The 24,567-nt window shown below is 41.6% G+C and overlaps 1 protein-coding gene across 1 annotated transcript in view; it reads right to left on the bottom strand.

Annotated features, from left to right (window-relative positions):
* Positions 1–24,093, bottom strand: part of SUSD1 (sushi domain containing 1) — a 44,025-nt gene extending 19,932 nt beyond the window's left edge. Inside the window, exons 1-8 of the mRNA XM_086629351.1 lie at positions 24,015–24,093; positions 22,073–22,204; positions 20,691–20,846; positions 19,872–20,024; positions 18,977–19,153; positions 16,385–16,564; positions 11,500–11,679; positions 1,221–1,315 (exon numbers count right to left, since the gene is read on the bottom strand). Of these exons, the coding sequence (XP_086485477.1) occupies positions 1,221–1,315; positions 11,500–11,679; positions 16,385–16,564; positions 18,977–19,153; positions 19,872–20,024; positions 20,691–20,846; positions 22,073–22,204; positions 24,015–24,093 (1,152 nt within the window). The remainder of the gene's footprint in view (positions 1–1,220; positions 1,316–11,499; positions 11,680–16,384; positions 16,565–18,976; positions 19,154–19,871; positions 20,025–20,690; positions 20,847–22,072; positions 22,205–24,014) is intronic.
* Positions 24,094–24,567: the final 474 nt, after the last annotated feature.

The raw sequence follows: 24,567 nt of genomic DNA, 5'->3' as shown, positions 1-24,567 counted from the left end.
AGGAGTATTACTGAATGCCAAACAACAGTAAAAGACAAGCCTCCCTAAGATCGTCCCAGTGCCGTGAGAAAGACACCTGTTGTTTGCATGAGATGAAAGGACAGACAAACACTTATCTAGCTGAGCTCAAGGCAGTCCAGACTGTGTTCCGAACTTTACTGCAAGGATCCTACGCCTACATCATCCTCAGTTCTGACTATTTTGAAGTATCTTGCAGATAGCTGAACTCCAGCAAAAACATCTGCACAGGGCACAAGACAACAGAGATCCACAGCTTGCCAGTTACTGCTGGCTACATAAAAAGCACTGGGTTTGAACTGTTACAGTAATTTGGAACTTGTTTTTTCCATCTCAGCAGTGCTCAGTAAAAAACACTCGAACTAAAAATACATTGGTTTACAACACAGTAGGAGAAAGACAGGTTGTTTTCCAAAAATATCAACCAACCTTGAAATATATTTTCCCCATTAACCTAGCGTCCCTGAAGATCCTAAATAATCTCTTTTTCTTTTTTTTCCCTATTTGCACATGCTCAAAAACCAAATCTTTCTTGGGATGTTGTCATTCTCAAAACCTTGGAATTCTTATAATGTCATTTTGGCTTTTGGTAACAGTGACTGAACTATTTGTTTCTGAGAACTTATATCTTAACTTTCATTCTTACGCTTACAGATGGTAAAAAAAAAAAAAAATAGTTACCAAGGTTGTTTTCAATTTCCATGAAAAACAGTTCTAAAATGTTCAAATATAAGATGGCTGAATCTCTTGAGCAAGGCACAACCATTCAATATACGTTGCATTTCTAAAACAAGTTACATCCAGTGTTTGCATGTGTCACACTGTTGACTTGAAACATTTGCATCACAGACAGGGACAGAGCCCAAGTTTTGCAGTGCTTCTTATGTCACTGTGACCTTGAGCTCTACAACGGAATTTCACTAAAATATAATCTTGTGCTGAAACTCTTCTTATAGTTTCAAGCAGATGGTGAAGTGATTTACTGGAACGGGACCCCAACAGCTTCTGAGTTTTTCACCTAAATTTAGGACAGGAATTTGTTTCTTTCCTAACACAGTTATCTTTACTTTTCTAGGCAGTTCACTGGGAAAAGCAAGACAAATTACCATACAAACAAAACCCACAAAACAAATCTCCACTCTTGACTCACCAGAATTAACCAGGATAAAGCTACTCCAAATCTCAAATACTGCCCCACTTACTGTGTACGTTTCCTGCACTCCCAGTCTTCCTGTCTTCCTTTGCCACTTCACACATGTTTCATTGAATATGGACAAATTACTAAATAATTCTTCCTCTGTGAGCAAAAACATGAACACAGATTGAAAAAAGTTATTATTTCTCATGTCAAGCTTAGTATGTTTGGAGCAATTGTTTATTTCTTCTTTTTTTCTCTGGGTTTTTTTCAAGTAGGAAAAATAAAACAAGGTAGGCGGAGGTTAGGTAGTAAGTTTTCCCTTAACTGTGTCGGCTCCTAAAATTAAAATACAAGACTAACTGAAAAAGAATGTTCTGAGCTAGTGACTGTGAAATCCTTAAACATGCAGCCAGAATTATGTAAACTACCATGACTAATGCAAGCAAAATACATTGCTAAGTTGGCATTTTAATATAGAACGATTTTAATTCTAATGACTTTACAGATGTCAAAGGGGACATTAAAATCACATTACAGATTCCTGACAGCAAAGAAGCAAGCTCATTAACTCCATCAGACCACTGATATGTTCCTAATATAAAAGCATACATATACAGCAGCATTGTTCCTTACACAAGGAACTTCAGTAAATACTGTACTAAAGACTAGAATCTTTCATACCAGGTGACCAATCCAGGCAAAACAGCCAACGAGAAAAGACATTTTGCTCTGCTTTGGACGTTCCTCCTAGTCATCACACCTTAAACTTGCACCATGCATAGGATTCCTGTATTCCTGGTCGAAGTCTTTCATTAAAGCATGCTTATGACAGTATTACACCACCAAAAAGGAAATGCAATAAACAATGCCCCAATTCCACTACTTCTGCCACCCATTCTATGTTCTCCTTGAACTTGAGTGCCAGCATTTGGACCTCATGACATGCAATGGTCCATCTTCCAAAGAATGAGCCACTCACAAATCAACTTCAAGACTTTGTAGACTGTTAGATCTCATGGATTAGAAGTCTCATTAAACTGCAAGTAAAAAACTCAAGCAGATTTAAAGAGCTGTCTGTAAGAAAAAGAGGCTACCAATAACCAACAAACTCAGAAAAAAAAGCTCTTCTGAATACAACCAGAGTATATTAAAGCATTAAAGAAGCATTTTAAGTAAGCTTCTGTGTTAGATTGGAAAAGATTTTTTTGGTAGCTGAATGAATGTTTTGGTTCATTATTTGCTTGGGTTGCTTTTTAAAAGGTGTTGACATTTTTCCTTGTTTTATAAAACATAAAATTAAATAACACACTAAATTAAAACACTTTTCAGAACAAACCCTAGATCAAAAGAGTGAAGCTCACCGAACTAAGCATGTAGGAAGTACAGTTGTAGCAATCAGAGATACATCTCTTGACATACCTGTGTTAATTTACACACTTTTAAGAGTTCGTTTATGCCTCAGAGAAAAATCATAGCCAGGAAGATCAACTCATTTGTTCTTTTTTTAGGTAGCTCTCTCACTGCTGTCATCAGACACAGAGCAGCTGCCTTCATATGACAAGATAATCAAGTACCCACCCAGAGCTAAGAACAAAGCTCAGGTCACAACTCAGACTGACAGTGAATGTATTTGTTCCTCTTCCTTCCTTCATAAGCCTTCAAACAGTAATTTCTCTGCCCTACTACCATATTTTCTTATTACATTCACTACATGACCAAGCTCATACAAATCCAAGCTCATACAGATTCTAAGCTGAAAAGCCCTTACTAGCTGCTGAAAAAAGGAAGGGGATTTATAGGACAGCCTTGGTAGATACTCACAATAGTTGCTGTAATGCTCTGCTGTGAAAGCCAACTGTAGCTCAGGGCACCCTTCCTCCACACATAAACTTCATCACCAGTTCACAAGGGCCCCCTTGTAGCACATGGACATGAAGTTGTCACTAAAATAAATCGATAGTCTCTAAAATTCCTATGTGTAGGCAGTTATTCAGAACTAAAGTGTGTTTACGTGTTTTGCAGCACTCTCTTTTCTTTTTCCTTTCCCTTTAATTATTAAAACTGCTATAAAACTGTTTTCTAATGACATCTCCCTCTTCATATATTCAACAAATAGATGCCTCAATTACTAGATCAGTTTATCTCCAAACTAATTTTAATTCCCCTATTCCAAACTGTCATTAAATATGGAACAGCTGTTGAAAGCTTCCTCTTCTACAGAATAGAAAAAGAGATTAATCTGTATATCCTCTAAAACAAATCTCCTTACAAATGGCTATATGATTAATTGTATTTAAGTGTTGCTTATTATTATTGTTATCTGTTTCACAGTTATGTCTAGAAACTTTGCAGTATTAAGACTTCTGCACCAATACAGAGCAAAAGAGTATGTTCAGTTGTTGTATTCTTTAAATCAGATACATTTTTATTAAAATCCAGAGGGAAAATGTTTGCACATCCATGAGATCTGAATTAAAATGCATAATGAGAAAGAAAGAAAAAAAGTAATCTCTGAGACTGCTCAGCAAGAAAACTAGGCACTTGATTCACGAGTTTATAAAATACTCATTAAAAAAAAAAACCACAAAAACAACCCAAAGCAAAATAAAAGGGGCAAACAACAAAAAAGTGATTATGCCAAGTATTCAGTCAAGGAAAGAAATCTTATACAGTGGCCTCCTTGGAAAGAAGAAGGCAGAACTAGTAGCATTTTTTTCTGTAACTACATCAATTTTTCTGTCATGCTTTCCGAACTTTCAGAAGAATAAGGTCGCCATGCAATTACCATATATATATACATGGAATAGCTGGCAGACTTTTCCTCAAAAGTTTCCACTCAAATCTGTAGGAGTCAAACAGGATGAAAAGCTGTAACACACACACACAAAGCAAACACCACAACAAAGTCCTGGGCTTTCTGAGGAGACTGCTTTTCCTTCCTTTACTCTTACTGATCACACATTCTTTGGATAACCAAATGTACAGGAAGTGCTTGGTTTAACATTAATCCCAGTAGCATAAACACAGTATCCAATAACAGCACAAAGGTATCTCTGAAAAAACTATTCTTGCACCTAGAGGGAAACAGGTTACCTGACAGATCAGTGCTCCTGTGAAATCCAACAAGAGCCAGTGACTTTCAGAGCCTGAGAGCTCTCAATGTGAAATTGGGAGCCTATACGTGCCTGGCCTCCGTGTTACATCCTAGTATACAGTGGCACTCAGGTCTTCAACATGTCTGATTTTGATCCAACAGCTTTCACTCAGACTCAAAAATTTGATGGGAGAAGTGAAGACCCTCAATTTCCCCGTACTTCATCACTAGACATTTCAATTTCTGATTAACCGAGGCCACTGGATGTCACTGCTGCTCCACTGACCATCACATTACCCTCACAATCTCGCTCCCATCCCAAGCGAAGGGGTCCTAGAAATGACTGACATGCAAATGCCTGAAGACCAGAGCAGAAGGGTGTAAAAAGAGCCTGAAGGAGTCAAATAGTGAAACGCAAATCTGGGAGAGGATGCAAATAGCAGCCAGGAAAGACAGGTGCTGGTAAACAGAACACGAATGGGAGAATCCAAAAAGCGAGCAACAGTGCCAATGAGCATTGGAGGCAGAGAAATCATGTTAACAACACCAAGGAAATTACTTCTAAGAAGGAAACAAGAAGTGAAGGTCTCAGTCTTCTTTGCTCACATTTAAAAGCTCTGTTAGAAGCAGAGCCTCTTACTGTGCTTGAGTGTGTGGGAAAATCTTCATAGTACACACAGCCAGTGCATAAATTCCTGTACTGTCACACTTTTCTGCCTTAGCCCTTGTGCTGTGAGGATCAACCTTAATCCTTCACTTACCAGCCTCTCCGAGTTCAAGTCTCAGCACTCAGTGTTATGATTTGCGGATTCAGAAAGAAAACGTAACACACAGACAACTCTATGGCTAAACAGTCATTAAAAGCACATGACTTCTTCCACATACACAGTCCACTAGTCCCGGGTTGAAAGAGCACGTGACTACCACTGACCTCAGCTCCAGATAACATCTTATCAGTGTGTTGTGGGTTAACTCCAGTCAGAAAACAAGCACCACACAACTGCTCACAAATTATTTTTGAACTTGCACGAAAAAAACAGTATTTACCAAAAAGCATACAGAACCAGCTCCAATCTGACATTTCATGTTCTGCAAGTATCTAAAAAGACCATCAACACGTGCAAGTTCACTTACAGAGCTCTTCCCACTGATGTGCACACACACATGCAATTTCATAGATTTCATAGATTTCTAGGTTGGAAAAGACCTTAGAGATCATCGAGTCCAACCATTCCTAATCCCCATTAAACCATATCCTCAAGTAGATCATCCACCCTATTCTTAAACACATCCAGGGATGGGGACTCAACCACCTCCCTGGGCAGCCTAATTTTTTCCTTTCCCTAATTTAGGGGAAAGGAAAAAAAAATAGCTTTTTTTGTATGTTTTGCCTGTTCAGTTCTGCGAAAACTGTGAATGATACTGCAAATGCCATCTGCTACTAACATGCACCACACATACGTTCAGACACAGACGTGAAATGACAGCAAACATTTCAAAGAGAGCTTCTGCTCAGACTGTTTCAAGGCACCTGTTGTAAAGTACAGCAAACTCTTGTACAGTAGCTTTTGTAAGTATATATGGAATTTATTTTACAAAGACACATCTTCAGTATTTATATCTTTAGGGTAGCATAGTTAAATTTTTATGAGTTTTTCACATTTTGAGAAACATCCTTGCTTCCAGTTTAACTAGGACTGCAAAATTTCAGCAATCCTTCAGCCCCGAACTTCACACAGAGGAAATCCACAAAGAAACAGCAAAGCTAGAGGCAGAGACAGCCATGCAGGAAGGAAGAGACTGATAACTAATGATTTCCTACTTCCTTTGGTCTAAAAATGTTAACAGGAGACATTCAGGAGCGGACAAATTCATGTATCAAACCAGACTCACAAAAATGTAAGACATGCAATTGTGAGCACACTTACAAAGGAAAGATTTATCACTCAAGGGTGTCAAATAGGTGGGATTAGATGAGCTGGGATTAGAAACGCATATCATCTACTCCCCAGCTGAAAGAGGTTCCTGGGACTGGTATCTGCAATCACAAACTAGGTAATTATTAATTTGGTTTCAAATAAACAAACAAACAAACGTCTAAATAGCTCTGCAAAAAGCTACTTTTTTTTTTGTCACTGGGTTGCATCACTTTGATGTAAGAAGTAGCATCCTCCATAACACAGACTCCACCTGTGTTTTTCCAGGCTATTAAAGAAATTACCAGATTACCAGATGTGTGGATTTAACACATCAAATCAGGCCTACAAGAACTCGGGCCAATCAGACCCTTTTCATTGATGACTATAATTATTCTAATTGTTTGATGAGGTTCTTATTCCTACAGAACCATCGCTTTTGAATCAATGCTCACAGATGTGACTCCTTTGCTATTAACCTCATAACTGTTGATATGAATTATTTACACATGGCTGGGAACAAAAATTAGGAGAGCAACAATTAACCCCTTCATTGTTGTGTGGAAATTGTTGTGTTGTGTGATGCTGCCACCACAGAAAGATTGCAGCTGCCTTTCTGTAGCCTCTCTTATTGCACAAGTGAGGATGTAAAAACTGACATCCCAGAGAATTCTAGCTAGAGGGGAAATCAGTAATTGGGAATAGAGATAAAGCATAGCAGAACAAGGGACAGTGAAAGCAAAGGGAAAACAACACTGGAGTAAACAAAGGGTAACTAGACCCTCTCAGTTGCATGAAAATTATCTTTGCTATAGGCCTACAGTTAAATGACACATGATGGATGATCCTGCACTGTTTTATTCCAGACTGGATTCTGATTTCACTTTTGAATTTTTTCAAGATTTTTTTTTCATTATGGAAGTATTCTTTTCCTCTTCTATAACGTGTTAAAGTGCACAGCGTGGACCATCTGCTACTCCTTTGGACTGATTCATCAAACCACTCTTCCTTCTAAACCTTCAAATCTCTGAAGCATTCAGAGAAGTATTCAGCAAGTATCCTCCATCCTCCTCAGCCTTTAGGGTTTTCAGTGCTGGTGTACAACACTAATTTTCTGGGAAATCACTCAAAACCAGCTAAGGCTTTATTCTCTTAATGCTTTGAAGGTACTTCTCACTACTAGAATAAACAAGTTCCACAGGAGTATCTCAAGAAAATCTCCAGAGGTCAAGACACGTGGCTAAATTCTGTTTCTGGATGGGGAGTCACAACACAGAAAAATGAAGCATTCTGAAACAGAAAATGAACCTTTAGTGAAAGATGGACAGTTCACATTGCATTTACTAAGAGGTAACTCGAAAAAAGAGCATGCACACAAATGGTTATGACACATAAGCTCTAAGCTCAGGATGAGATGGAATGTTCACTGGTGTGAAGAAAGATTTTTTTCCATATTTGAGTTCCAGGTTTGCAAATGTTGGGACTGTATCATCTCTTCCTCTGCATGTAAAGCCTACAATCTGCTGACAGCCTGTACCACTTAACACTACTTTGGAAGGCTCTCACAACCGACCAGTAAGATTGCTGTGCTGTCAGACTCAGCATTGAAGGGATACAGAGGTCAGTTTTCCCTTTTGACTACAACAGCTCTTTCCCACTGCCTTCCATGCAGGTCAGACTCACTCCCTCTTTCAGCCTTTTTACATACCCATGGACTTTTCCCAACCGTGTGCAGCAGTCGGTCCTTTTGCAAGGGCAGTATTTCATATAATACATCAAAAAACACTTTAATAAATGCATTTTTAATAATATCATGAATAGTGGTACTGGAAACTTATTTAAATAGTGAGAAATTATTCTTTAATGCAGACTTGTATTTTCTTTTCCTTGGATAAAAAAATAATGAATTTGGAATTTGCCTTTCTTAAGGTATTATATTTTTGCTACCCACACCAATAGATGCTAAACACACTGAATACCAATAATCTCAAAAAAAAACAAACACAGAGAAGTATTCCAGAGAAGGCGTTTTCTAGGATCAGAATAATGAGCAGCAGCTAACCCAGACTATGTGCTTATAGCTGCGACTAGAGCCAATCGTTATAGAAAGGATGTATCAGATACTGTGAAAAAGCTCTCTATCATAAGGATATCTCTAGGACTTGGGACTGGGAAATCAGAAAAAGCTTGATGAATAGTAGAAGGGAGGACACTGCAAACAGGGCAAAGAGAGCTGCAGTAAGTAAAGGGACTACTTCTCTCCAAAATATCCCTAACAATTGTCCAATGAACATAGAAAACTGCATCAGACACTACCCCTTCTGTCCATGAACTGACCCCTCCATAACTGTGAAGAAGACTGGAAAAAGTACCAAAAAAAGTTTTAGAGCTGCACGTGGTATTAAGAGCAAGGCAACGCTGTAAGCATCCTATTCACCACAATTCATCTCAACTGTCCCTAGATGCCCACGAAATAAGTTCTCAAAAGTTAAGCTGTGTGTGTGTGTACATGCATGCATACACACAATCCACATGTATTATAAGGGGAAAAGATTTTACTTCAGCATTTATGCTAGCCCTTCCTGACCTTTTCCTATGAAACATTTGTATCCAAGCTCAATGAAAGACAAAACCAACTCATTTACACATTTTCATTTCAGACAGCCTCCAGTTCCTCTCCCTGCCCTTTTCAAAATGATGCTCTTCATGGACTTGTTAAAAGCTCACAATATACATTGCACACTGTGCCATTTGCAAGGGCAGATCTAGGAACAAGCATCTCAGACAGCCAAGGCACAAAGCACTTTTTTTCTGGCTTTCTTACAGCCTTGATAAACAAAAAAAAAAAAAACCACCACCTATCTGTGGAATCCACTTAAGAAGAAAAACATGAGTGGGAAAGCTTCATTTTGTACCTTTCATGTCAATAAAAAATGCAGCTTTAAGCTTGTGTATTACCTTGTGTCCCATTTTAAGCCCACAGCCAGAATAACCTCTCTTAGTAAGGTACGTACTACTATCAAAAAAGCTCAGATTGACGATTTCTTCTCTGAAACTCATGACAGGAAAACCAAGCTTCTTGTTTCCGACTATCTTGTATTTCACCACTGCATGCTATAGCGCTTTATAGCCAAAGAGCTTCCCTGAAACAAACTGAAACATTATTCCCACAAGGGGATCTTGTTTTCTCTCTGAAAAAAACTTCCCAGACTTACCATGAAAGCCCATCAGAGCTCAACACAATGTGTGCCTGGAACAACAGCACACCATTTCTGCAATGAAGATGAACGAAACCACACATTCTTACTACACAGGGGAAAAAGAAGTTCTTCCAGGACAAGCTGCACAGAATCCAAGCTGTCCAGACTCACACACTAAGCATACTGGACAGCAGGCATGTAATTGCTGGTATGTTCTCCACATTTCAGTCCCTTGAGATTAGGTATATATAGCAAGGGTTGGGAAAGGAAAACTAATCCAGCTGACTATTGCCAGACTTCACTCCTGATGGCTTAACCCAATCAGCATCTCTCAGTAAGATTAATTTTGTTAAGCAGTTTTTTTACTGTTTAAACCAGCTACTATTAAATGTACTTATACACACACACACGCTTTGTTATATACTCCAACAGACAATGCAATAGACAATGCAAATAAAGGGCATTCCACAGCAATAACTGCCCAAGAAATGAAGAAGTGATTATTTGCCAAAAAGAACACGTTCAGTGGAAATTCTCAACTTCCTTACTTCTAATGAGGTTTTTCAGGAAATAGGAAAAGACAAATGGTTTTCTGACTTGTATTGTAAGTTATTTTGGAATGATTTTCTCTCATTTTAATGGGAATTACTGATTAATTACACACATCCTCAAGATCACGTACATCTGAAAGGCATCATTACTGACACAGAAATTTTATTTCATTTGAAAGTCATTTGTTACCTTTTATAAGTGTGAAAAATGTAGAAGTTGAGAAGCTGAAGACTTTAGCATTAATTTCCTATTCATGAATTTTATTTTTTCTTAAAAGCCTGGACTAGTTAGGCTATTTTTTAAAAGTTTTTTTCCATTCTACTTGACCATAACTCCGACATTGTTGGCCCTCTGATCCAACAGCTAGAGCTGGCAAAGCCTCTGGCAAAGCTGTTGCTGAAATCCATGGTAATCCTCTGACTGCAGTCTGCAGGTTCAGGCCCTGCAAAGCTTCAGAGTGCTCAAGACAGAACTCTCAGCATTGCTAAGACTGACACACCTGATTAACTTAGCCACTCTACACAACGTTTGCTTCAAAACCAACTCAGAAAGTACAGGGAGGCAAATTGCCTAAACAAAGTATGAATTACGACTTCTAACAACCGCAGTTCCATTTTTTTTAGGGCACTATAAAAAGTGAGAGAACTGCTTTTGTGCATGCTCATTTCATTTGATGTCACATGTCTTATATTCACAGCGAATGCTCAAGACATCAAGTGAGGCAAGAGAGGCATCAAGTGGCAACTCTTTGTGTAAAGGCTTAGTCTGTGAAATGGTAGCAGTCAAAGACACACTTCCAGCCCTTTTTAAAACATGTGGATGTTACAAAGCTACAGTAATTACCATCTGCAAAAGACAGCACTGCTTCTTAAGAACAAGAGATGGACAGTAGTAGAGCTATCTTGTGACACCGCTTTATAAAGACACAGAAGAACACTAAGAAGCACAACAGCCATAGTCCAAAACACCTGTTATTCTTTTGATATTATTAAAATGTCAGTACATCTAGTCTCCAAGCCCACAGTATGACAACATCTTCATTACAAATTTCCCTTCCCAGGAGTCATTCTTTTATAAGAAAATCCTTCTGGACTGAAATTCAGACAACTAGACCTAGGCTGGAAAGGCAACCATGGAGAAATTTTACTTTGGGCATGATGAGAGAATAAAAAAAAAGGAGTTCTGAATTCCATCATGCCTACTTTCATCACAATGCACTTTACAGTATTAGACACACAACAAGATGTCGTTAAGTGCCTTCAGCTCATCTGCTGATGTTCCCGTCTTTTAAAGCTGAAGCGTCTCAGTGCAGCAACAAAACTCCAGTTGCATTAGTCCCCTTCTGTTTGAAATAAAAAGCAATACAGCTACAGAAAGATCTGTGGCATCCACTAGAATGTGTTGCCTGGTTAACATTCTCTCCTGTCACCTGCCTCTCCAAACATACCACCATGTTCTCTATGTTGTAAATTAGAAAGGGATTTCTTGCCTTCATCCTTCCTCCTGTTCCCACCTTCCAAACAGGAATGAGAAACTATTTAAATAGCACATCCCACAGTAGCTTTCTATAATAACATTTACCTTTGCATATGTATGTAATATTCTCCCATGACTGATCTATTGTGCATTCTGAAAAATTCCTGTCTCCATTAAAATAATATCCTTCTTTACACTGATAGTACACTCTGCTCCATAGAGTGGTAGAGTTGTGCCAGATCATTTCCGCGTGTGGAATTCGCAGAGGTTTGCCACAGTCTATTTCTGAAACAGAAAAAAACAGGGTAACAAAACCTGAATATGAAAACAGGCAAGGTGTATCAAAGTGTTTAAGGAAGAGAGAATTGTCCCAGCAAGTAACACTTCACTTTTTTTTTCACTTCCTAGTGATTTCTAGAAGTCAGGCCAGCCATTTAGAGCTCAGAATTTTGTGACTGGAGACTTTTCAGTAGGGTGGGGCATTTATCTTTCCAGATGAACCATAAAATAAAACAGTGTCCTGTTTAGAAATGGAGAACAAGGATCTCTAAGCAAATTTTTACAAGTGGATCTATCTTCCCACAACATTCTCTTATCCCCTACATGCTATTTATTCCTTTATTTTACCTATCATTAGTAACAACAGATCTGGAAAACAACACATGGTCCACGGAGAGATGGAAAAAGAGCATCAAGAAGGTTACATTCTTTTGCCAAAGGATGTAATTCAAGCTTTGAAAAAAAAGAGAAGCTGCTACAGACAAGCAGAAAGATCACTTCTGGGGGAAAATCATAGAATCATAGAATGGCATAGGCTGGAAGGGACCTCAGAGATCATCTAATCCAACCTCCCTGTCATGGGCAGGGATGCCTCTCAACTAGACCAGGATACTCAAGGCTCCGTCCAACCTGGCCTTGAACACCTCCAGGGAGGGGGCATCCACAACTTCTCTGGGCAATTTATTCCAAAGTCTTACTGCCCTCGTACTGAAGAATTTCTTCCTAAGATCTAATCTAAATCTGTTCTCCTTCAACTTAAACCCATTTCCCCTTGTCCTATCAGTGGACACTCTTGCAAAAAAGTCCCTCCCCAGCCTTCCTGTACGTTCCCTTCAGGTATTGGAAGGCAGCTATTAGGTCCCCCCGAAGTCTTCTCTTTCCAAGGCTGAACAATCCCAGCTCCCGCAATCTGTCCTTGTAGCAGAGGTGCTCCAGCCCCTGGATCATCTTTGTGGCCCTCCTCTGAACACGCTCCAACAGATCTGTGTCTCTCTTACGGTGGGGACACCAGAACTGGACACAGTATTCAAGGTGGGGTCTCACAAGAGCAGAGTAGAGGGGGAGAATCACCTCTCTTGACCTGCTCTGATGGATTATTCAGATCACTTTAGAGATAATTAGAAAGCTGGGGTAATGCACTTAGAAATTAATTCATTTGCTCAGTTGTTTTCAGAGGCTTCAGGACAAAATTAGGGAACAAAAAAGAACAAAGATTGAACATTAGAATCATAGAATCATAGAATGGTTCGGGTTGGAAGGGACCTCAAAGATCATCTAGTTCCAACCACCCTGCCATGGGCAGGGAAATCCTCCACTATAGCAGGTTGCCCAAAGCCTCATCCAACCTGGCCTTGAACACTTCCAGGGATGGGGCATCCACAAGTTCACTGGGCAACCTGTTTCAGTACCTCACCACCCTCAATGTAAAGAATTTCTTTCTTATATCTAATCTAAATCTGCCCTCTTTCAGTTTAAATCCATTGCCCCTTGTTCTGTCACTACACGTCCTTGTAAAAAGTCCCTCTCCAGCTTTCCTGTAGGCCCCCTTTAAGTACTGGAAAGATGCTGTAAGATCACTCCGGAGCCTTCTCTTCTCCAGGCTGAACAGCCCCAACTCTCTCAGCCTGTCTTCATAGCAGAGGTGCTCCAGCCCTCGCATCATCTTCGTGGCCCTCCTCTGGACCTGCTCCAGCAACTCCATGTCCTTCTTGTGTTGGGGACTCCAGAGCTGAACACAGTATTCCAGGTGGGGTCTCACAAGAGCAGAGGGGCAGAATTACCTCCCTCGACCTGCTGGTCACGCTCCTTTTGATGCAGCCCAGGACATGGCTGGCTTTCTGGGCTGCCAGCGCACATTGCCGGCTCATGTTGAGCCCCCTTTTTAAAGATGGGGGCTATGTTTGCTCTTTTCCAGTCATTGGGAAGTTCACCAGATTGCCACGACTTCTGAAATAAGATGGATAGTGGCTTAGCAACTTCATCTGCCTGTTCCCTCAGGACCTGCGGATGAACCTCATCACGTCCCATGGACTTGTCCACCTTCAGGTTCTTTAGATGGTCTCGAACCTGATCATGGCTCACTGGTGAAGTTCCGCTGGACTGGAGGCTGGCGGATGTTACCCCCATTTACAAAAAAGGGCGGAAGGAGGATCCAGGGAACTACAGGCCTGCCAGTTTGACCTCGGTGACGGGCAAAGTCATGGAACAGGTGATCTTGAGTGCTATTAATGAGCACATACAGGTTAACCGGGTGATCAGGCCCAGTCAACATGGGTTTATGAAAGGCAGGTCTTGCCAATCAAACCTGATTACCTTCTATGACAGGGTGACCCGCCTGGTTGACCTCAGTAAAGCCTTTGATACAGTTTCTCATAGTGTTCTGGTTGAGAAACTGCTAACTGCTGGCCTGCTAACTGCTAACTCCTTTGGGTTAAAAACTGGCTGGATGGCCGGGCCCAAAGAGTGGTGGTAAATGGGGCTAAATCCGGCTGGAGGCCGGTCACCAGTGGGGTTCCCCAGGGCTCAGTGCTGGGTCCAGTTCTGTTTAACATCTTTATCAATGACCTGGATGAGGGAATTGAATGTACCCTCAGTAAATTTGCGGACGACACCAAGCTGGGAGGCTGTGTCGATCTGCTCAAGGGTAGGGAGGCCCTTCAGAGGGATTTGAACAGACTGGATCGTTGGGCTGAGGCCAATGGCATGAGCTTTAATAAGGCCAAGTGCAGAGTCCTTCACTTGGGGTATAAAAACCCCAAGCATCGCTATAGGCTCGGAGAAGAGTGGCTGGAAAGCTGCCTGGCGGAGAAGGACCTGGAAGTGTTGGTTGACTACCAGCTTGATATGAGCCAGCAGTGTGCCCAGGTGGCCAAAAAGGCCAATGGGATACTGGCGTGTATCAAGAATAGTGTAACCAGCAGGAATAGGGAAGTGATCCTGCCCCTGTACTCGGCACTGGTGAGGCTGCACCTGGAATATTGTGTCCAGTTTTGGGCCCCTCGCTTTAAGAGAGATATTGAGCTCCTGGAGCGAGTCCAGAGAAGGGCGACTAAACTGGTCAAGGGGCTGGAAAATAAAACTTATGAGGAGCGGCTGAGGGAGTTGGGGCTGTTTAGCCTGGAGGAGGCTGAGGGGGGACCTGATTACAGCCTACAAATACTTGAGAAGGGATGGTGGGGAGGTAGGGGAAGGGCTCTTTACATTAGAGATGGGTGATAGGACAAGGGGAAATGGGTATAAGCTTAGTCAGGGGAGATTCAGGTTGGATGTTAGGAAGTATTTCTTCTCTGAAAGGGTTGTCAGCCACTGGAATAGGCTGCCCGGGGAAGTGGTTGAGTCCCCATCCCTGGATGTGTTTAAGAATAGGGTGGATGAGCTACTTAGCGATATGGTTTAATGAGGATTAGGGACGGTTGGACTCGATGATCTCTGAGGTCTTTTCCAACCTAGAAATCTATGAATCTATGAATCTCCTACAGTGGGCGGTTTGTCATTCTCCCAGTCCCTGCCTTTGCCTTCTGTGACTTGGGCTGTGCAGCTGGAGCTCTTGCCAGTGAAGACTGAGGCAAAGAAATCATTGAGAACCTCAGCCTTCTCCATATCCCAGGTACCCAGGACCCCGTTTCCTTCTGGAGAGGGCCTACATTTTCCCTAGATTTCTTTTTATCACTGACATATCTATAGAAGTTTTTCTTGTTGCCCTTGATGTCCCTGGCCAGATTTAACTCTATCAGGGCTTTAGCTTTCCTAACCTGATCTCTGGTTGCTCGGACAATTGCCCTGTATTCTTCCCAGGTTACCTGTCCTTGCTTCCACTCCCTATAGGCCTTCTCTTTGTGCCCGAGTTGGTCCAAGAGCTCCTTGTTCATCCATGCAGGCCTCCTGGTGTTCCTACCTGACTTTCTCTTTGTTGGGATGCACCGCTCCTGAGCTTGGAGGAGGTGATCCTTGAATATTTACCAGCTGTCTTGGGCCCCTCTTCCCTTCAGGGCTTCATCCCATTGTACTCTAGCGAGGAGATCCCTGAAGAGGCAAAGTCTGCTCTCCTGAAATCCAGGGTAGCGAGCCTGCTGTGCACCCTCCTTGCTTCCCTAAGAATCTCAAACTCCACCATTTCATGATGACTGCAGCCAAGGCTGTCCTTGAGCGTCACGTTCTCCACCAGCCCTTCATTGTTGGTGAGAACAAGGTCCAGCAAAGAACCTCTCCTCGTTGGTTCCTCTACCACTTGGAGAAGGAAGTTATCATCCATGCATTCCAGGAACCTCCTGGATTGCCTATGCCCTGCTGTGTTGTCAAATAACAATAGCATGCCTGAGCAATCCATAGTTTGTAAGTGGAAATGGTCCAACTATGGGAATTTTGAGGGGACAACAACTGCTGATAGTGGTTCAATTTCTGAGTAGTGGCTTCAACCACAGAGTAGATATTGAGCTAGAAAAATAGCAGCAATTTAGGCTGAATTTTCACCTGATGGAATTCCCAGTGCCTGACATGCAATGGGATTTTGTCCTTAGAATGCAACTTCATTAGCAACACAGATAAAAAACTTTTTAATATATGGCTTTTGGTTTGTGACAGAAGTTCATATGCCAGAAGACTGTATAAACTCTGAAGCCTGAAGAGGATGCCTCTATTTCATGACTGCTGTTTATTATGGTGGCTGAAACAGTATCTATGCTTAATAAATCTGAAGGTAGTTTTGATTTACCTTTACACACCAAATCAGTACCATCCCATTGTCCTTTGGCATTGCAGACTGCAGTCTGATTACCGCTTGCAATAAAGTAACCATGATCACAACTGTAAGTAACGTAACTTCCGTATGTGTACCCATTTCCAGATGCCGGATATGCATTTAAAACAGAAGGTGGAACCCCACAATCCACATCTAGGGAGAGGAAGAAAAGGGAAGGGTTAGTCAAGCAGCAGAAATTATGACTCTGCACTTGCATGAGTATTTCCATCATCGTTATCAACTCACTCTCTTCTCCTGTGACAATCCAACACGCTCTCATGTCCTCTGTGACATCCCCACAGTGACTCAAGAGTGCTGTAGCTACTCCAGAGCTGCTTCCAAATAAAATTACTTCTCTTTGCCTTTCACTCAGTATGGCATGCTAATTCTATGATTTCTTCCTCAGTCTAGCTGTTAGTATACTAAAAATGTCCTTTTTTTCTTCAAGATTTTCCTGATTTTACAACCTGATCACAGGTGGCAAGCTGGTTCTATACTATTTGCAGTGTGCAACAGCCAGAGGGAGGCAACTGAGCAGAAACTGCCTTTAGGAAGCAAAATTTTAAAAAGTGTACAAGGACCAGGGAAACACAAAACCATAGAAAAGGTTGCAACATACAGTACAAAAGCTTCCTGTTAAAGCAAGAGTCTACATGGTGTTCAAAATGCATTGCAACAGCTGCTCTATTCACAAATATGGCGAGTTGTCAAAACGATTTGTTCGTACCATTTTCTAAGGTAAGTAAACACCTAAAACACTTTCATGTTAGCATGACACAACATGCACATTCAATGGTTTAACTATACCTCTTTGTGTACATCCCATTTTCCCATTAAACTAACTGACTTTTCATCTCAAGACAATTCTTTTATTAATATTCAAGGAAAGCCACACTCTTCAAAGTCTTGTTACACGCATATACTTATATTTAAATAACAAAAAGGAGATCAGCTCCACCTACAGTACCCTGATGTTACGTCACACATCTTACCAAATTTGAGGTACCTTCAATGGCCAGTTTCATCATGACTATAAAAAATAAACTCCTAGATTACCACAGGAAGGAAGACAAAAGACAAACTTACTGATTTGCCTGAAAAAGAAGATATTAATTACACCTAGCCAGGAGAAATTCTTAACTTAGTGATAAAGACTTAACTCTCAGATTTTAAAGAACTATTTAAAGGTGCCTTTACTAATATTAAAAAAAATAAAAAATAATCATACTTGCTGGTTTTACAAAAAGAGAAGTCTAAACTGAAATCCAGGAAAAGCACTTGCTATACAAAGGGGAAATAAGTTTGTCTTTTCAGACTCATGGGCTGTTTCTTGGTGTTTGATGTATTTTATTTCAAATAACCACGAGAGATGTGCTCAAAACTCCAATCTGACCTACTGTTTGATTGTAGAAATAAAATTAAAAAATCACATGAAAAAACAATCACTGAAAAATATTAGTAAAAAACAAAGGTACCAACAAATCCCAAGGACTGCATTCTACAAGCTTTCTTTAGGGACCTCTTGAAGTTTTGGGCACTTCCTTTTTTGTTTTCAAATTCATTGTCCTTTATTTATTATAGGGGGAAAAACGTTTTTTTAATTGTTATAATTTTTATGCCAATAATTTAATATTAAATTGCTTGATCTTTTCCTTCTTATGAATTTTCTAGTGATAGTTAATATTTCACTTTTCGCGACTACACTGATTTAGCATTATTCTAACCTACTCACTTCCAACAGACACATATACAAACAATACATTTCTATCCACTCTCAAAGAAAAACAAAAACAAAAACAACAACAGAAAAGAACTAGAAACCAAGAGGGCTTTTGTATTTGAAAGCAACTCTCCTCACTAAGTGACAATTTTCAGGACAACAATCCTCTGCTGTAGAATAGTTCTACACAGCGTAGCTTCTGTTAGCTAACACTTCACATGTCATTTACTTAATACACACTTCCTAACTACTCACAAGAACATAAAATCCCGCCCTTGTAAGCAGTAATATTTCAACAGAAGGGGCGATTAGAACACTCAAGCAAGAGGAAGTTTTAAAGACATTTACAGGAAACTTTACAGAGATGTGAAAGCATTCGCTCACGCACAAATGGTCTTAAAATCACGACGACTATACAGACATGAGGGCTGACACGATGCCTCTCTTTTGCATCTACAGTCAACCTCAGAAGAAAACTTCACAAGCTGTCAGAAAAATTGTTCTTTTCATGAGAGGTCACTGGTGCTTTCCAACTCAGTGGCCTTTCCCAAGAAATGCTACAGAAATCTAGTTGTTTTCTAGGCCTTGGTTCAAAGGCACAAGGACACATTGCAGTGCCTGTAAAAATGCAAGGACCAGCATCAAAAAATGTCATGACACTGACAAGAGGAGGTAGCACAATCTTATAACCTGTCCTTTTATCTTCTTCTTTTCTTGCAAATAGCCGTATCTTGAAAAACTATCCTTTGGATTGAGGAAACAGTCTACTGTCTTTCACAAACACACTTCCCCATATATAAACCCCCTTAATGAAGAATTTAAGAAAGATTTAAGACTCTCTTCACCTTTGCAGCTTAAAGTGGCAGGTTCCCAAGTTCCATTTGCAGTGCAATATGAGAATTTTCCCTCATTGCTGTAAAACCCTTCTTTACATTCATAATGAACCGCACTTCCTGGTAGCAAGCTGTAGTTCCCCACAATGTAGCCATGCTTCATTTCAGGAGGGGAACCACATCCAATTTCTGCAAAGATATTGGGTTAAAAGACCTCACAGTACAAAAATCACAACACACAAACACTTTAAAATGACCTGAACTGGGTGGTCACGTCACAAAACACACTTCATCTGATGAATACCTGAGGGTTTGCCAAAGGGGTAGAAGATAACAGTTGAAGAGTTGTACTGGCCGCAGTAAGAGGGACGCAGTGAACCAGGTATTGCGCTACGTTTTTACAAAGATACAGCTGGAGCCATTCACAACACCGAAGAGGAGACACAGAAATGTGATGGTGCTTTGCGTGCGTCAGTCTCGTCACAGCAATGGCTGAATGACCCTTCAACACCATCGGAAAATTTCAGGCCCCAAAGCATGGCTTTATTTCCCTGTGCATGGGAAAGGTGAAGCGCTGCAGATAGGCTGAAATGAAACGGTCTGCCCCTCAATTCCTTCAGTTCCATGAAGGTAACTACATCACCTTCATGGTATTATTAAGCTTCTCTGACTCTGCACACGCGAACCACCACTGAGAGTCTGTAGAAATCATATCTGCTGTCGACTCCACCATCCAGACATCACTGGAACAAACCTAACCCCAGGAGAAAAAAATCATACAGCACACAAAGCCCACAGAGAGACAGGTTCTGCCCCGCAGACTTAAAAGCACACGTCAGAGAAGGAACCACTATATCATGTAAGATCTGATTTTATCTGCTAGCAAAAACAGCATCCAAAGACTCACCTTTGCATGAAACTATGTTCCCATCTGGATGAAAAGAATGCTCTCCATTTTCTAATTTATAACCATCATTGCAGTAACACTTGTAGCTTCCTTCAGTATTCACACATCTTGCATTACGACCACAGAGCCCAGACTCCTCACATTCATCTATATCTAAAAATTCAGAAAAAAATATATGCACTTCGTAATAGTTTTTTTTTTTTAATTAATTAACATAGGACCCAAGCTTAAAACAAGTACAAGCAACCCATGAAGGGTTCTATGTAGCTTCTGATGGCTCTCCTGGGAAACAAGGGAGCTTACCACTGCCTCGTGTTAAGAGCATCTGGAAGGAAGGGAATCTCAATTTTGTAGCTAGCTACCTTTTAAATTGTTTCTGGTTTACCTGACAGTTTCCAATGTTATCTCCTGCAACAACAATCTCAGAAAAATCCCCTATCTGCAAGTATCCTAATCAGTTACAACAGTTCATTACTGCAACAAAGAACTGGCTAATATTCTGCACTAAGCACAAATATTACATTCTGGGAGAAAAATAAGTATCATCTTATGTTCTGTGACCTGGATCCTTCTTCTGGAAAGATTATTGCTGTGAACGTGACTGTGAAGCAATGATTTGTAACAAAGAAAGAACGCAAAATGGAACTAATTCATAGCTGTCAGGACCTAGATGTCAAGTAAGTGTTTGCATCCACAGAAGAAAGTGCTCTGATATACTTTTAGAAAGTTAGTTCTAAAGGTACAGGAAAAAAAAAAGATTTGTGCAGTAGAAAACTAAGTTCTGGATTCCTAGTGCTCAAGGTTCTATGTGATGTCTACCTGTACAGTTTGTGCCATCATTGGGAATGAATGTCTTGTTGTTGTTGGAGGCTCGGTACCCATCAAGGCAAACACAGTAAAAACTTCCGTGTGTATTATGACACAGCGTATGATTTCCACAGATCTTGCTGGCTCCAATCTGGCATTCATCCTTATCTGTCAGCGCATTTAAAACATATCAGAGAGAGACTGAGAAAAGTAGAATATCCTCCCCTCCTCACTCATTCTTGTGTAACCAGACTTCCCCATACTGTTTTCCTTTCTAAGTTATTTGGGATGTAAACACTGCTAGTAAGATGAAGCATTTAGAACAACAGAGGTTGCTGTCCCTGGATGAAACTGCGAATAAAGTTTCACAACACAGCCCGAGCTGATCTAAGAGCTGCTGAAACCAGAGGGCCCTGCTCTCCACTTCTGCACTTCCTCACAGGATGCACTGGCTGCAGCACTTAACAGAGCTTGTGCTGATCTTACCCAACTCGCTCAACTGGCAGAGAAAGGCAAAATACACAGCTCACCTCCTCCCACAATAATGACACAACTGAACACTGTGCAGGGCCCAGCACTTGCCAGTGCCTGTGAAGCAAGGGGAAGAGATGGGAGTGGAAGACATCAGAGGTGGAGGACCATCCTCTTTAAGCAGTGGTAAACTATTACATGCACTCAGACACAGCAATTGACATCATCCTTTGCTTCACATATTGGTTGGTCATGTATGAGATAGTATTAAAAGGACACTATCAGCTACAGTAACAAAACAACGCTGAACAATGCTTTTCATGTAACAGGCATTGTACTTAAGAAATCTGTGTATATATGTGCACTATTATTAAGAACAGACCTTCAACTTACGTAATTGACTTTTAGTTGCCCAGTAATCTGAGACAACTGGAAAAATCAGCAAAAAAGCACTGATTTGAATTGTCAGTTTTATTGTCTAGTTTGCAGTTCAACGATGTATAGGTCAAAAAAAATAATAAAGTGAAGCCCACCCTATTTTTTTTTTTCTGAAGCTAAGATAAAAAATATTAAGTAAACCATTCCAAGTACATTGTATTTTAAAAGTAAATGTTTTATAAACCCCTATATTTTCTAAGACAAAATTCATTTTAATCCTTCATTATATAGCAGAAACTGAATAAAATAGTTAAGCAGCTAAGTACGAAACAATACTTACATCTAGCACAAGTAAAGTACAGCTCATGGCTAGTCATTAAAAAAAAAAAAAAATAAAAACAATCCACACATATTCTAGGTTTTGGAAGTTCTGCCAGGAAATGACAAAGCTTTTACAGTGCTTTGAAGAATTCAGTAATATTACTTGAGAAAGAACATTTTAGGAATGTACACAGTTTCTTACAATTTAAAAACAGGCAGCCTACCTTGACAATGGGTTCTTCCATTGCCTACAAATCCATAGTTACAGATGCAGACACTTTTTCCTTCAATTTGATGACACGTAGCATGAACATGGCAAGTTGAACAGACATCTGCAACTGATCTGTTCAAAATTGCTTTGAGAACAAAAAGACACAATTACTTCTTTTGCCTTTTTTTTTTTTTCTTCTCCTCTAAAAGGATCATAAAGGTGGTCTGGTATAGGTAACTGGCACAGAATTTAAAGAGGAGATAAAATCCAGATTAAAACACATAGAATAAAACCCCATCTCCTCCCATCTCAGTTTCAAACCTGCAGAAAAACCACAACCACAGTATTCAGAGACCAAAGATAAACAGAAAGGATTAAACAAAATAACTAAACGGTTTTCTCTATCCATCTATTTTTCTGTCAACAAACTAAACAGCTTTTCAGCAGTTAGCAAGGCTTCAAGGCTTACAAGAGAAACAGCTCTATCCAATATTATTAATCTTTTCTCCATTTTCATTTTCTTTCTCTTTTGTCTTGATTTCTGTTTCCTCGTTTATTCTGTTAATTTATTTCTATTACTTATGCATAGACGTTTGGGCTATTTATCAATCTATTTCTGTCTTCTATCATAAACGTGTATGGTATAAAAGCTATTCACAAAAACGATGTTGAGAATGCTGCTAGCAGGAAGACGACTTACAGTAATTTTAGAAATGAATTTATATTTGAAGTAGTTTAGCATCACTGTAATTTAATAGGGCCATAAATATACATGAAACTAAAATAAAATATGAGCTTACTCCCTTATTTGTATTCACACTTTTAGTGCATTATGTGCATTTCTCTCCATTTCTGTAACCTCTTTTTGTTATCTTCACACATGCACTCGCTTTCCAAACAATAAACTTCAGAATGGAAGGCTTGAATGTAGACAAAGCATGTATATGCTTACACCCTTTTCACGTTTTTAAAGAAATAACTAATGCTGCACAAGCTGATGTTGTCTCATGATGCTGGACATGGCAGTATAGAATTTTTTTCACTTCTAAGGCTGCTAACATTGATAAGGATGGTGTGGTTCTTGCAGAATACAAATCTTACAGCATATAGAGCAGCTCTGACAAAATTTTTGTGTCTTTACATGGTGCCTATATACGTAACTGTAGCTGGGAAGTGAAGGCAGCTGAAAACTCTAGCCAGCTTTTTTTTTACGCACCAAATTTATCAACGATGCGATAAAACGGCCCTTCCACACGCACAGTGTTGCCGTTCTACTCACAGTGCATTTCTCAGAGCCTTAAGACTTGTGGGAAGCACCACGGATTCCTACCCCTAATTCTCCATGGTTTCACACAGTTTTGCGTGTGTTCCCAATAAGAACGGAAAACAAAACTGTCAGCATGCAACGGTAGCCAATGGAGATCCGAAAGTTAAACGTAAAACCAGCCACGTCCAGAACTTTCTCACGATACCTCAATCTTCTGATAAGACATGGGAGTGTCCTCCTCAGATTGCTGCCCCAGGAGATAAAAAACGTTTTTTCCTCCCTCCCTTACTGCTACAGGCGCAACTTCACGACTTATTTCTCCTCACTCAGTACCGCACGATTTCTCACACCGGCACTGCGGTCACCTCACGGCACTCACCCGGGCACGGCTCCCGCCGGGGCCGGGCCCACACGACGCCGCTCGCTGCCGCCACAGCCCCCGCCGCACGGCGCCGAGACTGTTACCCCACCGCCCGGTGCCCGACACGGAGCCCCGCGGCCTCCGGCCACCCGCTCCCTCCGAGGCCCGTCCTCGCCACCACCGCCGGGCCGCCGCCCACCACCCGCTCACAGCCCGCCCTCCGCCGCTCCTCTCGTCCCTTCGCGCCTCCCGCGCCTCGGCCGAAGGGCCCCGCCCTCACGGCCCCGCCGCGGCCCACGGCGAGAGGAGCGGCCGCACTTCACTCACCCCGCAGCCGCCCGGCGCACTGCAGCAGCGCCAGCAGCGCCAGGAGCGGACCCAGCGCCCGGCCGCCCCCCGCGCTCATGTCCCCGCCGCCGCCGCCGCGCCCCTGGGTGCTGCGCGGCCCCGGGGCCTCCGCATCCTCCCCGCGGGGTGGAGGGCGGGAGGGGAGGGCGAAGGGAGGGCGAAAGGCTGCGGCCACCGGGCCCAGGGCGTCGCGCTGCCCCCGGTTCCTGCCTTCTGGCGGGGCGGGGGCACCCGCGGGCGGCCCTTATCGCCGCCGCCGCGCCCTCGGGGCCCCCCCGGCGTTCCCCTCGGCGAGGCCCCTTTCCTCCCTCGGCCGAAGAAACCTTGCCCGCAAAAGCCTCTCTTCTCTTCCTTTTTTTTTTTTTTCTCCCCTCCGCCCTGGCACAACCCCTTTCCTTCCCCAGGACACCGCCTCTGCCGTGGCCAGGCGAGTGGCAGAGCTGATAAGGGCTGTGGCTGGCCGTGGCGGCCGGCCCCCGCTCCCGGGCTGGGGAAGAGATGCGGAGGGAAAGGTTATTTATGATTCCTGGGA

This window comes from Tauraco erythrolophus, chromosome Z, assembly GCF_009769465.1.
Source record: "Tauraco erythrolophus isolate bTauEry1 chromosome Z, bTauEry1.pri, whole genome shotgun sequence".
Classification (NCBI taxonomy): Eukaryota; Metazoa; Chordata; class Aves; order Musophagiformes; family Musophagidae; genus Tauraco; species Tauraco erythrolophus.
This window is presented reverse-complemented; position numbering and strand designations above follow the sequence as displayed.